Raw genomic sequence first — 14,339 nt, forward strand, 5'->3', positions numbered from 1 at the left:
CAAAATTACAAATCATGCTTAGACCCCTTTTATGAAGGATGTTGACTCCCATTCTTATTTCAACAAGTATATCAAGTGGTAACAGAAGCGAGAGAGTAAGCATACAATTGCTATTCGGGATAATCTCACTAACATTTGAAGGAATGACTGCGTGCTACTGCACATGAACGTAAGATACTTCAAGTGACTGAATCGAGCAACACCCCACCCCACCAGCACTAACGTGACTCAAACTGCCCCCTTTACTCGACGAGCTGCCCCCAGTTGATAATGGCACCAATAACTCCACGTAAGAACCAACGTAACCCTGTAACATCCATCTCGTACAAACTACCCACCCCAAACACTATCCTTTTCTCTGGGCCAGGGTCTCCACAGCCAGGGCCCTGAGACTCTCCGCCCCGGTGATGGCGCTGAGCACCAGTTCCACGCTGGCCTCGCGCCGGATCCAGTTGCGCAGCTCGACCGAGACGAGCGAGTCGAGGCTCAGCGAGGCCAGGGGCGCATCCGCGCCCACCTCGTCGCGGTCGAGCATGGTCATGGCCGCGACTTTGGTGACGAGGGCCTCGATTAGGCCAGGCAGGGGGTCATCGACCTCCAGCTGCCAGGCTGTACTACCCCCGTTCGCGTTGGAGTGCAGCACGCCGTCTCCACCAACGCCGGCATTACCCCCACTCTTCTTCATCATCCTCTTTTCTCTTGGCGGCCTCCTCCTTGACGCGCTCGCGCGCGTACACTGGGTGGATGTAGTCCCAGGGCCCGTCCCGTACGGCCTTTCCGTCGAGGTAGAAGGTGCAAGCGATGGCCTTGGCGTCGCGGTGGAGCGGCGACGACGCCAGCACGGCGCCCTTGACGAGCGTGCAGATGTCGGCCATGGTCAGCGTCGCGCCGAGCGTCTGCTGCAGGAGGCCGCTGAGGTTGTTGCTAGCAACGTAGCCGACGTCCAGCACGACCGGCAGGGCGATGGCGACCGTGTGCATGCCTAGGGCGCTGCGGTACTTGGCGAACTCGTGGTAGAACACGGCCGACCCGGCGTAGATGGCCTGTCCCGGGTTGCCCGTGTCGCCCAGAAGGGAGCCGAGACCGATGAAAAAGTCCATGTCCTTGGGCAGCAGCTCGTGGAGGTGCCACGCCGCGTTCACTCGGGGTCTCATGATGATCTGCCAGTCCTTGTAGCTGGCATTCTCGAATAGCTTGTCGCTGAGGAGAAGGGCGCTGTGCACGACACCGCGAACCCGAGGGAGATCCTCCATGGATTCCATGACCCCTTCTAGCTCCCTCCTGGACCCGACATCGCACCTCAGCGCCCTCACACGTACGTTGGTGCCTTTGTATTTATTCAGGAGCTTTTGAACCTCAGCCCCTGAAGCGCCACTGCGACCAAGCAGAACCAAGTTCTTGGCGCCATGCTCGATCATCCAGTAGCCCAAGCTGAGGCCAATCCCCTTGGTCCCACCTGTGATCATATAGGTCGCGTCAGGATTCAAGGCGATATCTGTCGGTCTCAGGTCGCTCTCAGCCATAGCTCGCTCATCCTTCCCTAGCGTTACAACCACTTTACCCGAACTCTCGCCGGATCTGAGCCTGCGCAAGCCTGATGCGAAGTCCGATATGGAAAATATGGACACGGGCTTGATTGGAACAGCGACCCGGTGTTGGACCAGATCGGCAAAAGTCGAAAAGATGCGACTCAACTCCTCCGGGCGGTGTTTGGCCAAACTTCGCAAGTCAATGCCGTGAAAAGTGGCATTCTTCTCGAATGGCTTCATCGGGAGGTGGGTATTCTGCAGGGCATCCTTCTTACCAATCTCGACGAACCGGCCCAAGGGTGCAGCCAATGACCAAGTCTCCTTCATGAGGTCACCGCTGAGCGAGTTGACAATTACGTCTATACCCTTTCCGCTTGTCGCACAGAGAATCTTATCTCGGAACTCGGGGTCCCGGCTTGAGAAGATATTCTCTTTCGGTATGCCATACGATGCGTGGAGGAATTCCCGCTTGTCGCTTGTGCCAGCAGTGGCGTAGACTTGGCCGCCTAGGTGCTGTGCGACTTTGATACACGCCTGGCCGATAGCACCAGAGGCCCCGTGAATCAGGACTGTTTCGCGCTCTTCAAGGTGTGCGGTCGTTACCAAAGCGAATATGGCCATGGAATACGCCAGGGGCATAGTCGCGGCATCCGTAGCGCAGATGAAAGAGGGAATCGGGGCAACATGGGAGGAAGAGAGCCTCTTGTATGTGGCGAAGCCGCTGCTGTCCTCAACTGAAAGGAAGAAAACATCATCTCCCACATGTAGGTTCTTCACAGCGCGTCCGGTCTTGACAACCGTGCCTGCCCCATCAAACCCGGGCGGAGTCCAGGGCACTGAGCCGAGGATGAGACTCAGATCACGTTGGCTAACACCGGCCGCCTCGACCTTCACAAGCACTTCCTCGTCTCCAAGATTGTCTTGAAGGACATTGGTCCTGCGGTAGTAGATTGAGTCCGGGCTGCCGGCACTGTCAATTGTCATCTCCAAAGCGCGTTCGCCGTCCCAGATGTTCTGCAGCTTGCGACATGATATGCCTTGCTCAACAGCGAACGGTTCTTTCAGCTCCCTCAACAACCGCATTCGGGGCACATGGATCGACCCTTCGTGCCAGACAAAATCCAGGTCCTGTGTGCGTGTCACCTCCGGGTCACGAAGCTTCTCGGCAAGATCAAGTATCGCGGACAAGGCTTGTGTGGTCAGCGGCAGCTGATCAAGAATAAGCAGGTTCTTTGGCTGATCCTCGAGCCGCAAGGTTCGCATTATTCCCTTGACAGTTCCACTCTCAACCGGCCCGTTCTTGGGGATGACCCATAGCAGCCCGGTATTGTGTACCAAGAGCTGCTTCAAACGATCAAATTTCGTCGCATCGATATCTTTCAGAAGACTGTGCCGCGGCGAATCTAATACAATGTACAGCGGGTCCTCAGTTGGGTCGATTTGAGCAAAGGATTTCGTCTTCGTAGGATAACCGAATCGCTTGGTTACTTCATCGGCTACAGTTTGTGCAAAGACAATTTCTTCGTTGTCCATGAACGGTCCACACACCGTCACGGTTTGATTTTCCTCCGTCTTGCCGATCCTGGTGGTACACATGATACCCATCACTTGCTCTTGGCCACCAAGCTGATCTCTGACATTGACGTCCACGCCCGAGAAACCAGTATCTTTGAGTAGACGGTCCCAAACAAGGACCGGCATCATCGGTCCTTCCTCACGGTCCCGGTACTGATCCTCGGCATACCACCAGCCTGGGAGCAGGAAAAAGGGCAGGAGAGTCGGTGGGTGGGCACTAGCCTCCAGCAATAAGAGCTTTCCTCGGGGCTTCAACAGCTTCCGTACATTCGCCATGGTGACTCGCATATCTGGCGTGGCGTGCAAAACGTTGGCGGCGATGACGAGGTCGAAATCCTCGAGTTCAAAGCCCTGCTCTCCGGGGTCTTGTGTGATGTCCAGCTTTTGGAAGGTGATGTGGCGGGACCACTGGCCCAGCTTTTCGCGTGCGTTCTCGAAAAACCCAGTCGAGATATCCGTGAAGGTGTAGTTAACATAGGCGGCTCCTTCCTCTTTCCGGTTGCGTGTAAGTGCCTCGAGCACGGGCAGCGTGGTCCCACCCGTGCCCGCACCGACCTCCAAGATTCGCATGTTATGCACCAGGTCGGATAGGTGGGACACAAGCTTTCCCATGGTCTTACTGAAATGGGCGTTCATCGCATCGGCCTCGTAGTGGCGCGTGAGCAGGCCGTCACTGAGCATTACTTCAAGCGGCTCGACCTCTTGGCGCAGGATGGGCACAATCTGCTCTCCCAGGACGCAGAGCATCTCACCCTGGGCGTCTCGGCTGCGGACCATGTTGCGCAGCTCCGCCGCTGCAGCGTCTGAAGCCAGACTCACTTTGCTCGCGGCATCGTGTCGGATTCCCCACTTGACGAATTGGGCCAGGTGGTATGGTAACTTCGAGCGGTCGTCTCGGGCTGTTTCTACCAGCCCCTTGTTGATGTAGTACCATGCCATCCGCTTTAGGTCTTCAGCGCGCGTTTCCTCAGCTTGGTCATCAGCATGCTCCGGAAGGACCTTCTGAATCTGGTTATCGGAGAGGTACTCGAGACTGGGCAAAAGTTCCCATCCCCAGTTGTCCGGGAGGGTCGCGTCTGGGTCAATATTCTCTTCCGCAGACCCAACAGTGCGGAATGCGACAGAATCCCATTCGGCTATAGGGACCATTGCGTTATCGGCATTTCGTGCGAACGCGGTAACCCCGATCTGCATACGGCCACCCTTGAAGTCGTAATGCAACAGTCGAGTAACAATATCGAATCGCTGTCCAGGAGTTGAAGGTATCGTGTTAGAGACGCGGAAACGACTGATATAATTTGGCATCTGGGCCGGTAGCCTTCCGTCTTCCGTAATCTGGAGGGGAGCGCCTCCTTGGAGGAACCCATCTAACGTTGGGGGGTCGACCGTGACAGGAGAGTTGTGCAAGTCTAGACCATCTAGAGAACTGCCAAGTTCACGCAACTTGTGTTCGAGTACCGTATAGCCTTTCCCCGAGAAGAACCTGACCGAGTTCTGGAAACTAGGTCCGAAACGGGTGGCTCTCACACTGGCTTCTGTGTAGTAGTTAGCGAGGTCGTGCTCAATAAGCTCCCCTGTCGTATTGACAAGAGCAAGGGAGGCCTGCAATCCCATGGTATCTGCCGTCATGCAGTTCATCTCGGGTTGTACAGAGCCATGAGCGTGTACTGTCCATGCAGTAGCGTCGTCCCAGGTTGAGATTTCGAAGTCCCAGACCGTCTGAGAAAAGCTCGATGCGCCTGTGGCGGCCGGTTTCAGTTTAGTGACCATGTCGATAGCCTGCTCTTCCTGAATTTCCATGCGCTCCTTGATGTAAAAGTCACGGACGACAAAAGCGGCCGCGGGAACATTACAAGTCTTCCTCGCAGCTTCAATGGCACACGCGATATAACCGGTCATAGGGAAGACCACAGCGCCTGCCACAGCATGATCGCGAATCCAAGGCACCTCATCGAGTGTGAAAACCTGTCTATATGCACGCTCCTTGCCGCCGTTCGAGGGAACCAGTCTTCCAATCAGAGGATTGTAAGACTCACCAGGAAAGAGCCTTTCATGGTTGGGTCTTGACTCGATCTTGTAGCTCGCCGTTTTGTCCCACGCATATGCCGGGAGATCATCAAGCACGTCAGCAGTACCGATGCTAGTCCCATTAACCTGCCCGAGGTGGATCGAGGAGCCCAATGTGAAAAGTGAACTAGCCAGGTTGAGAAGTGCCTCGTTCCCGTCTGTGCTGCGTATCAAGGAGGGAAGATACGTTATTGGGGTGCTTTGCTGGCTTTCGACTTTGAGAGGTTGAGTGAGTTCAATCGTCTGCCTGATGGGATTTTTCAATGCAGAATGAGGGCCGATTTCAATGATGACGTTGGCATTAATCCTTCTCTTGTTGGTAGCATCTTTGTCTCGTGGCATGACCAGGGTTTGAATAGCGTCAGAGAACCTCACTGGGCGAACCAGGTTCTTCACCCAATATATGGCATCAATCGTGGCTGAATCTTCAACTTGTCCGGTGACGGAAGACACGAAAATCGGATAGGGGGTCTCCGCTGCGGGTAGGTCTGTGGGATCTCCATCACAGAAAGGCTTGATGGATTCGAAATAGTAATCGGCCACCTTCTCCATATGGCGCGAGTGGTACGCAATCTCAACTTTGAGTCGGCGAGAGAACAACCCTTTTTTACCGGCAGCGTTCTGTATATTCTGAATGGCTTGGACATCTCCAGATATAGTGACGCTCCTCGGGCTATTGATGGCGGCAATGATCGCGTAAGCGCCTCCAGAATGCTGCTCGATCAGGTCGGTTGCCTCTTCAGAATCGATTCCTAAAGCAAGCATGGCGCCTTTCTCTGCAGGCCGGCTTGACAGCCGGGAAGCTGCTTGGCCTCGGAAGTATGAAACAGCACAGGCCGTCTTGAAGGACAACAGACCGGCGGTAAACGCGGCCGCGATTTCGCCACTGGAATGTCCGGTAACAACGGCTGGTTCCACACCCCAGCTCCTGAGAAGTGTCACAAGGGCTAGCTGGACCGCAGTACATGCAGGCTGGCTGATCTCGGCGTCGTTCACACACGAATCAGCATCGGGCTTCAGGAGTTCTTCTGTTAGGCTCCAGGCGGCGCCGAATTCCCGAAAGTACTCCTCCGCTACGTCCATAGCCCTGGCGAAAGCTTTGTAGTGTTGTAACCCGGCGGACATCTGAGGATACCTGTTTTGTTACCGGAGGTTAGCTGGTTTTCAGTTGTGAATGACACAAATAGCAAACTCGGGTCAGAACGTACTGGGCACCTTGCCCAGTGAAGGCAAAGGCTACTACCCTATCCTTGGCTCGGCTTGGCTTGACAATAGCGAGCTTCTCCATTAGACTCGTGGTTGAATCTGCTATAACGGAGACTCGGTGAGGAAAGTGGGTGCGACGCTGGCCTAGCGTATAGCTCAGATGCATCATGTGTTCATCGGTGTCGGGTGCTTCGCTGAGATACTCATCGAATGACAGCAAGTACGAGATGAGGCTCGTCTCCGACTTTGCCGAAAAAGCAAGTACTCGCTTTGATGTGGCAAGAACGCCATCATGGAGAAGCTTGTTTCCATTGGCGCCATTGCTGTGGACGCCATTGTCCTTTGATGGGAGGCCGTTTGTCTCGGTGGGTGTCTTCAATGGCGGCCCGTCCATAATCACAGCAGCATTGCTGCCTCCAAACCCTTGGTGTTCGAAGTCAGCATTCTGCTCAAGGTCATGTGTGTTTCGCAGGCAGGCATGTTCTCACCAAAGTTGGTGACGAGGATTCTCCGAAGCTCCCCTTGAGGCCATGGGATCTGGGCCTTGGGGACGATAATCTTCTCTTTGTCTTGTATCTTTGGATTAATAGATTCGAACCCTGCCGTGGGAAATACGATGCCGTGCTTCACTTGAAGAATGGCCTTGACCATTCCAATCATGCCACTCGCTCCCTCCAAATGACTGGATAGACCGTATTAGCTAGGAGTGGCAAACAAAGACACTATAGTCCACGAACCCCATGTTAGACTTGATCGACCCAATGTAGATTGGATTAGAGGCTGCGCGGTTCTTTGCGAGCACTGACGTAAAGGCGCTCGCCTCAATAGGGTCACTATAATAGAGTATTTGTTCATTAGCCAGGAGACCCCGTCTTGTTGTCACTGGACGTAAATACTTGCCCAACGGCTGTTCCTGTTCCATGGCCCTATGCGAAGTGACTGGCATCAGCCAATGTGCAACTTTTTGTCACTGCTTGTGGGTTGAGGGGAAGATGCTTTGTTGGAGGCGACAAACAAAGTGGCCCCGCTCTTTTTGGGACAGTCCTGGGATTCAGGGGGATACATCCAACAAGTACCCAAATACCCTACCCCATTCAGGGGTCAAAGTCACTGTAAAATGAATCCAGGACTTACCTCAATGACTGCCGTTTCTGACGGATCCAAGCCTGCGACATCATGAACTCGCCAAAGCAGTTTTCGATGAGCTACGCCATTAGGCATAGTAATACCCTCGGACCGACCGCCATGGTTGCAAGCGGAGCTGCGTATGACGGCTTGAATGGGATCCCCATCTCTGATGGCATCGTCCATAGATTTCAACAGCAGGCAGGCGCCACCCTCGCCACGGCCAAATCCAGAAGCTTTCGAGTCGTATGAGTAACTCCTACCATCGTTGGAAAGAGCTCTACCCGACGCCAGAGTCAGAACGATATCAATGTTGGAGGAAGGCCGGGGCAGGGAGCCATGTTGCTTACCCTGTCTTCTCGAGCGCTAGAAAACCACCGGGGCTGATATTCAAAGATGCTGCTGCTACAAAAGCGGCTTTGCAGTCTCCGTTGCGGATCGCCAAGACGCCCTGGTGCACAGCATACGCACTGGAAGCACACGCCGAATCGAGAACGGTACTGGGCCCATCGATATCGAAGAAGTAAGAGAGCCGGTTCGCAAGCATGCAGGGTGCGAGCCCCGTAGCAGTAAAGGTCTTAACCCCGAAGATATCATCTGTCAGGCAGCCCGAGTAATCGTGTTGCCCGCTGCCGATGAACACGCCGATCTGCTGGCCTGCGAGGCTGTTGAGGCTGTGGCCGGCCATCTCAGCAGCCTCCAGGGCGACTTCGAGCAACATGCGCTGCTGGGGGTCGGCGTTCTTAGCCTCCTTCGCCCTCATGTTGAAGAAAGCGGCATCGAAGGCGTAGATATCCCCCGGGACGAAGTGTCCACCCTGGACACTGAAGACGCCCGCCTTCTCGGCGCCGGGCCTGCAGTACGCATCTTGGTCAAAGCGGTCCGCAGGGATCTTGGACCAAGCCGTTCTCGCTTGTGTCAGGTAGTCCAAGAGGCCTTTTCTGCCAACCCCAGGAGCTCGGTAGGCAAAGCCTATAACCGCGACGGGATCGTCGTGGGGCATCGCCACTTATTGACGACACCAAAGGGTTCTCAAAATGAAGAATTGGGTTGATCAGCTGGTAATCACAGGGTTGAGGTGCGTGTTTCGTAGTATTAGTTAGTTACAAGCTACCGATCCTCTTTGGCCGAAAGAAATAGCGAATTAATAGATACGACTGAGTATCTGAATAATCAGATATCAGTCACTGATCGACGTCACGACTCCTATTGGTATCACAGTGAATCATATGGTCAAGATAAAGACAGTGTTATCAGGAAACAATGAGCGTACATTTTAAACCATACCGGCATTGGAAGAGTCAACGCGATAAGCAGCCCACCTGCGTCTCCATTGGGTGTCTTCTCAACTCAGTTCAATACCAAAGTCAGTCCACCTCGCAAAAATAAAGCTCGCGACATCGTGCAATTTTATACGCACGCCAATGCGAGGCATCGAGGAGCGGACTCAAGCTCGAGCATGAGCCTGCGCCGCCCCAGCAATACCACTCTGCGCCATACCGCTGTCCAAAACTTGAATTTCGAAGTCCCAATGCAGTTTCATGCATTAGCTTTCCATGACAAGACAGTACCAAGCTAGATGCAGCAATCGTACCGAATCGTGCAAATAATCGCGCCCTATTGCTAAGCATGTGCTCTCCGGACCCAGCAGGTTGAAAGAATTTGGCTCCGAAGCGTACGACGCTACTGGCATATGCTTAACCCCCCCCCCCAGCCAGGTATTGGATATCAAGACTGGACAGCGGAATACCAGTAAGTACACGTCAAACAAGATGAATTATCCTGGCGAAAACTGACTTTCTACTTCATGCAGGAGTTAAACTTAGCCCTGCTGCGTAGTATATCACGTAAGCTTCAGCTCCCTGTATCACAACTTACCATGGGGGAGGCAGAAAAGGAAACCCTCCCTGTCATATATTTGGAGATCAAACGCGTCGAACGACATATCGTGTGCAGCGAAATAGTGATCTATTCATCTGAGCCTTTATCTAGGCAAAAATAAGGTTTCTTAATACAGCTACATTAGCTGCATTTCCGACATGTGACTAGTAGCTCGGGCTCAGTTCCATTGGCCAATCGCGTTACCGTTGTTGACTAGGTCATGTCACTATGTCGAACTACCGAGCCTGGGCCTGAGGGGTAGGTTGAGTCTTACATACACATGCATAGAGCAAAAGTTTGTTTTCGCTCGAGCAGAGGTTCGGAAGAAACAGAACCCCCCAATTCCATTCACTGCGGTACGGCCCTTGCCCCCACGGCTCCGACCTAATGGTAGCGTCGTACGCTCGACCTCCAGGGTAGCGTTGACTCTATTTCGACGGCAGGCCATCATGACGTCCAAGACGCGACGGTGACGTCGACGAGACCTTCAGTCAGATAGGGACTAGAAATGTAATTCTAGCAAGGACTACAATACGCTGGCTGTGGGATACGTATGTTGGAGCCAGAAGACATGGAGGATGTCACCCAGGGGAAGCAAACTAATAGCTGGGGTTGGAAGACGTGGAGAATCTCAAATGATGGTATTGGGGATAGTGAACGACTAGAAATACAAATACTGATAAACAAAACATGAAACTCCAACCAATGTATTGGTAACCTTAGCAAGCAAAGCGACAGTCCATCTGCCAGTGGGGATTGACCTTGTTGTTCCCGTCCCAATCATTCTCGGCCCAGCCACCGACCTGACAATTTGGCAACTTGTTGGGATCCTGCTTGTAAAGGTTCGAAACATGGCTACTAGGCCACACTGTCTCGCCATACTTGAGATGAATGACCCAGCTCTTCCATTGCGTGTGGGCGCATCGCTTCTTGTTCTTCTTGCCGATCCCGCCACCGCCTTCACGCTCAGACGATGGACATTCCTGATCCACCGCACCAGGTGGTAACTCGTTGGTTACCGTCACGGAAATAGGGAGTGCGAGTCCCGTCTCGGACGTAGGCACAAGGTACTCTTGGTTCCAGTCCTTGGTGAAGTGGCCCGAGTGCTTCGGCTTATCGCCCCCGTCGTAAAAGTCGTAGTCCACCTCGATAGACTTGTCCTCGGGACCCTCGACGTACTCGTGAAGATGCAGGTTGCATGTCTTTGGAGACGGCGGTGGTGGCGGCGGCTCGGTATGGGTCGTTTGAGCCGTACTGCTCATGCTTGCGGCCTTCTCTTCCCCCATCGGTGAAGGGCAGGGCTTTCCGGCCATGCAACAAAGTCCGGCATGATATTGGACGAGATTGATGCAGGTCGGCCATTCATGTCCAACAAACCCGGGTGGATTAGACCGAGGAGAGACGGTATGTGGATAGGCGTCGGCCTGACTGTATGCCAATACAGCTGCGATGGCAAGAGCCGTTGTGAAGATCATGGTGAAGAAAATAAGGGTTCAGTAATGTCGAGTTCTTTCAAAGCTGTAAACTGAAGGTGCGGCCTGGCTTGGTTATTGTTTCTAGTTTGGAAGGCTTCTATGCCCATTTTATACGCACTCTTCTACGCCTAACTTGTCTTTTACTTGTTGGCTATCTGAAGCACTCTGCCATTCCAAAGCACCCGTACAACCCTGCACCGAAGTACAGTATGTTGGTGGAATCATGCTTGTCTCCCATAGCTCCCTTTCCAGTTCGCGATGCGTATTGGAGCGTCTATATTTAGGCAATGACACCGACTACCAACTATGATGACTCTGACTAACAGTGAGATTGCGCCGCGCCCTAGCCCCTATAACTGCTGAGGCTGCCTTGTTGCCAACCGGTCAGAAATTCTGTCGTTGTGAGAGCAAGGGCTATAAGGTGGTACAAACTCCGTAGGACTCTTAGTCAGGATTAGTTTCGGCAGGGGTAATACGCGAATTACGAGGTGGCTGTTCCGAGCGCCCCCGGACCATCGTTTGTTAACCAACAACAAACTATAAACAGCAACTCCCTCACCGGACTCAGCCCCGCACTTCACTCTTGCCATCTTCTATCGCCTGCTATTGCCACGACACCAGAATCTGTTCTATCTCAATGATGCCCTGCGGACGAAAGCACGCACGAGAGGTAGGGGACGAGGCGGAAGTAAACGCCCCCATGGGAAAAGAGCCAAAGAGGGAGAAACTCGATAGCGCAGCACCATGTGCAATGTGTACAGGATACGAGCTTACTGAAGCTCCTCCTTGATCATGGCGCGGATCCAACCATCGCTCGCAAGGGACCGACCTCCATGATCTTCCACCATCATCCTTCCAAAGCCCCCGTGAAGCGCAAGGTAAGAGACATGCTCGACGACATGGCTGTCAAGGTCGTATCTACCGAGGCTGACGATCCGTTGCTTGCCTACGGCGCGAAGCTCGAGTATGGAGGAGCACTGCATTGCCTCACTGAATTCAACCCCCAAACAGGTGCCGCCGTCGATTCTACACGGTTTGAGATGGCGGAGCACTTGGTAAGAAACGGGGAGAATATCAATGGATACAGAAACGTTTCCGGTGCCGTTCAACCTCATAGCGTCATGGCTATTGGTATTGGTTTCAAAGCAACTCCATTGTCTCATGCGAAGGGCTGTCAAGAATGGGACTTTCTCGACTGGCTATTAGAGAAGGGCGCCGATCCACATGCCTGTAATGGTTGGGCATTTGACGAGGGCGATCAGTGACATTATGGACAAGCTTATCGAAGTGGTCGTTAAAAGAGTCAAATACGTCATTCTAATATGTTTCAGAAGGTCAAGCACAAGAAAGAGAAAAGTAGTGAATGAAATGCACGAGCGGAGCGCCTGCTGCATACCTAGTGGGTGCCTGACAGCTTCTATCTATCTCATCGTCCATAATTTTTTGTTTATCCATTTGTATTCAATGCAGCTTTTGTTTAGCCAGCTACCCAAAAACTTTTATCACATCACCAGTCGGCGATTTTTCTCCTTCACCAAACAGCTTCCTCCTAAACATCACTCTTTGTCAACATATCTACCCTGACCCATTGTGGCTGCATTGAGGTTCCAGTGCCGATAATAACATGACTATCACAATAATCGCAGGCCGGCAAAGGTGTGTGCAAGCACCTTGGCAGGGCGGCCCCAGCGCCGTCTCAAAACAGTCCTCGTGACCATACTATGATTACGTTCCTCGACGGCGAAGAGAAGTACGAAGTTACATCGGCGATCAGTGACAGCAGGAATCAAGACCACTGTCTTTGAGTCAACGGGATGCTTCTACATGCTACGTTCCTGATATCATGGCTTCCTCAAACTCCTCAACCAAAACTCGGTATCTTCAGACACATACTCTCTACATCCTCTCACTGTCTCGTTTTTATTTTGCTTAGGGGCATGCGTACAAATCAACAATCTCGTCAAGTCTTGCACCCCAAGTCGGTTTATGGCATAATCCATTACTGACTTGGCGGTGCTTTTTTTTTTGTTCCCGACAAAGCGGCGATTTTCAGAAGTCAACGGGGCACTTCTTACGAGCAGCACCAAACTACTGTTCCAATCACAAAGCGATACACTTATTATGCTGGGTGTATCGGCAGAAACAAATAAATACGATTCGCAACTACCGCCAAAACTATAACCCTATTGGGGCAAAGGAGAACGCAGAGAGATGTCTAGCTTACTAGCGATCCCTGAGGCAGCAGGGAACTTCCTCTCGAGGCAAATATCCCCGAGGTAGTCCCGAGGCAGGCGTATCATGCTGATACGTCTGGCCTGCAAAGCCTACTTCTAATTACAATAACTCGGAACAACCCATCATCACCGCAGTATCATGTACTCCCCAACTTGTTCTCCACAGATCTAGTAGTCATTGCCGGTAATCGAGAAGTCAAAGTTCTCCAGAGCATCACCCGAATCTCCGTTCTTCAAGTGCGTGTCGTATGCGTCCATCTGGTGGAAGAATTCGCTGTCATCGAGACCTCCGATGGCATCTGAAGCCGTGGCGGCGTCGAGGGCATCCATCGACTGAAGGAACCGGAAGTCAGCAAATTCGTCCTCGGCTTGGCCTGTAGCCGCAGCATCGAAAGCAACCGGGGTGTGGGTAACAGGGGTCGAGTTCTGGTTGTTCTGGTAGGATGTAGCAGCCACAGCAGAGCCTTGGGGCTGGGACTGAGCCGGTGCAGCAGCAGCGAGGTCGGGATACTGGTTCATCAGCTGAGATGGAGCGACGTGGTTCGACAGCTGGAAAGGTGTAGCGATGGCAGGAAACTGAGGAGTGTGCATCTGCTGCTGAGCAGGAACCTGGGCGGTCGAAGCGACGGGGATGTGACCGAGAGGAGCAGAAGCGACGGAGGCGGAAGGCGTCATGGCGGCCGGGTAGGCGAGGTACTGTGGAAGATGCTGGTCATTCTGCTGTTGTTGCTGGATGCGGCCACCGCCGCCACCCACGCCACCCTGCGTACGCTCGACGACACCCTTCCAGTAGTCGCGCTCGCGGGTCAGGGCGCCGACCTCCTGCGAGAGGCGCTGGATCTGCCCGGACTGGGTGTGGATGAGGTCGGCGCGGCGCTGGCGGCTGCGTCGGGCGGCGTCGTTATTGCGCTCGCGCTGCACCTTCTTGTTCTCCTCGGCCCGTTCGCTGTTGTGCTTGCGGCGGCGCTCGTACTCCTGGACCGACAGGCCGTCGCTCAGGGGCAGCAGGCCGCGACCGATGATTCCGGGGCCTCGGCGGCGGCCGGGGGCGGCGTGGGCTTGGGCACATTGGGGCTGGTGCTGCTGAGCCTGCTGGGGTGTCTGGGACTGGGGGCCGAGCTGGGGTAGATTGTTCATGGGCCTGTATCCAGTAGGTAATCGATTAGCTGAGGGGTCGACAAACTTTTGTGGCGGGGAAAATGGATATTTTCTTTTGGGAACTTACATGAAGTTGTTCTGGGCCATCT

At 53.6% G+C, this 14,339-nt stretch overlaps 4 protein-coding genes across 4 annotated transcripts; 2 read left to right on the forward strand and 2 right to left on the reverse strand.

Annotated features, from left to right (window-relative positions):
• Positions 1 to 346: 346 nt before the first annotated feature.
• On the reverse strand, positions 347 to 8,505 carry PG994_012971 (polyketide synthase; the record flags this gene model as incomplete). The annotated part of the gene is made up of 7 exons (XM_066864380.1): positions 347 to 614; positions 670 to 6,306; positions 6,380 to 6,800; positions 6,866 to 7,059; positions 7,115 to 7,197; positions 7,512 to 7,782; positions 7,853 to 8,505. 7 exons carry the CDS (start codon positions 8,503 to 8,505, stop codon positions 347 to 349), a joined length of 7,527 nt encoding a protein of 2,508 aa, XP_066709341.1.
• Positions 8,506 to 10,102: 1,597 nt separating this feature from the next.
• PG994_012972 (uncharacterized protein) lies at positions 10,103 to 10,669 on the reverse strand (the record flags this gene model as incomplete). The annotated part of the gene is made up of 1 exon (XM_066864381.1): positions 10,103 to 10,669. The coding sequence occupies one exon, from the start codon at positions 10,667 to 10,669 to the stop codon at positions 10,103 to 10,105; it is 567 nt and encodes a 188-aa protein (XP_066709342.1).
• Positions 10,670 to 11,691: 1,022 nt separating this feature from the next.
• Positions 11,692 to 12,123, forward strand: PG994_012973 (Homeobox protein Wariai; the record flags this gene model as incomplete). The annotated part of the gene is made up of 1 exon (XM_066864382.1): positions 11,692 to 12,123. One exon carries the CDS (start codon positions 11,692 to 11,694, stop codon positions 12,121 to 12,123), a length of 432 nt encoding a protein of 143 aa, XP_066709343.1.
• A 1,674-nt stretch (positions 12,124 to 13,797) lies between these two features.
• PG994_012974 (uncharacterized protein) lies at positions 13,798 to 14,220 on the forward strand (the record flags this gene model as incomplete). Its single annotated transcript, XM_066864383.1, has 1 exon — positions 13,798 to 14,220. The coding sequence occupies one exon, from the start codon at positions 13,798 to 13,800 to the stop codon at positions 14,218 to 14,220; it is 423 nt and encodes a 140-aa protein (XP_066709344.1).
• Between the last annotated feature and the right edge of the window lie 119 nt (positions 14,221 to 14,339).

The sequence above is a fragment of the Apiospora phragmitis genome (assembly GCF_038363925.1).
Source record: "Apiospora phragmitis strain CBS 135458 chromosome Unknown utg000011l:1.0-3236445.0:1.0-3240683.0, whole genome shotgun sequence".
Classification (NCBI taxonomy): domain Eukaryota; kingdom Fungi; phylum Ascomycota; class Sordariomycetes; order Amphisphaeriales; family Apiosporaceae; genus Apiospora; species Apiospora phragmitis.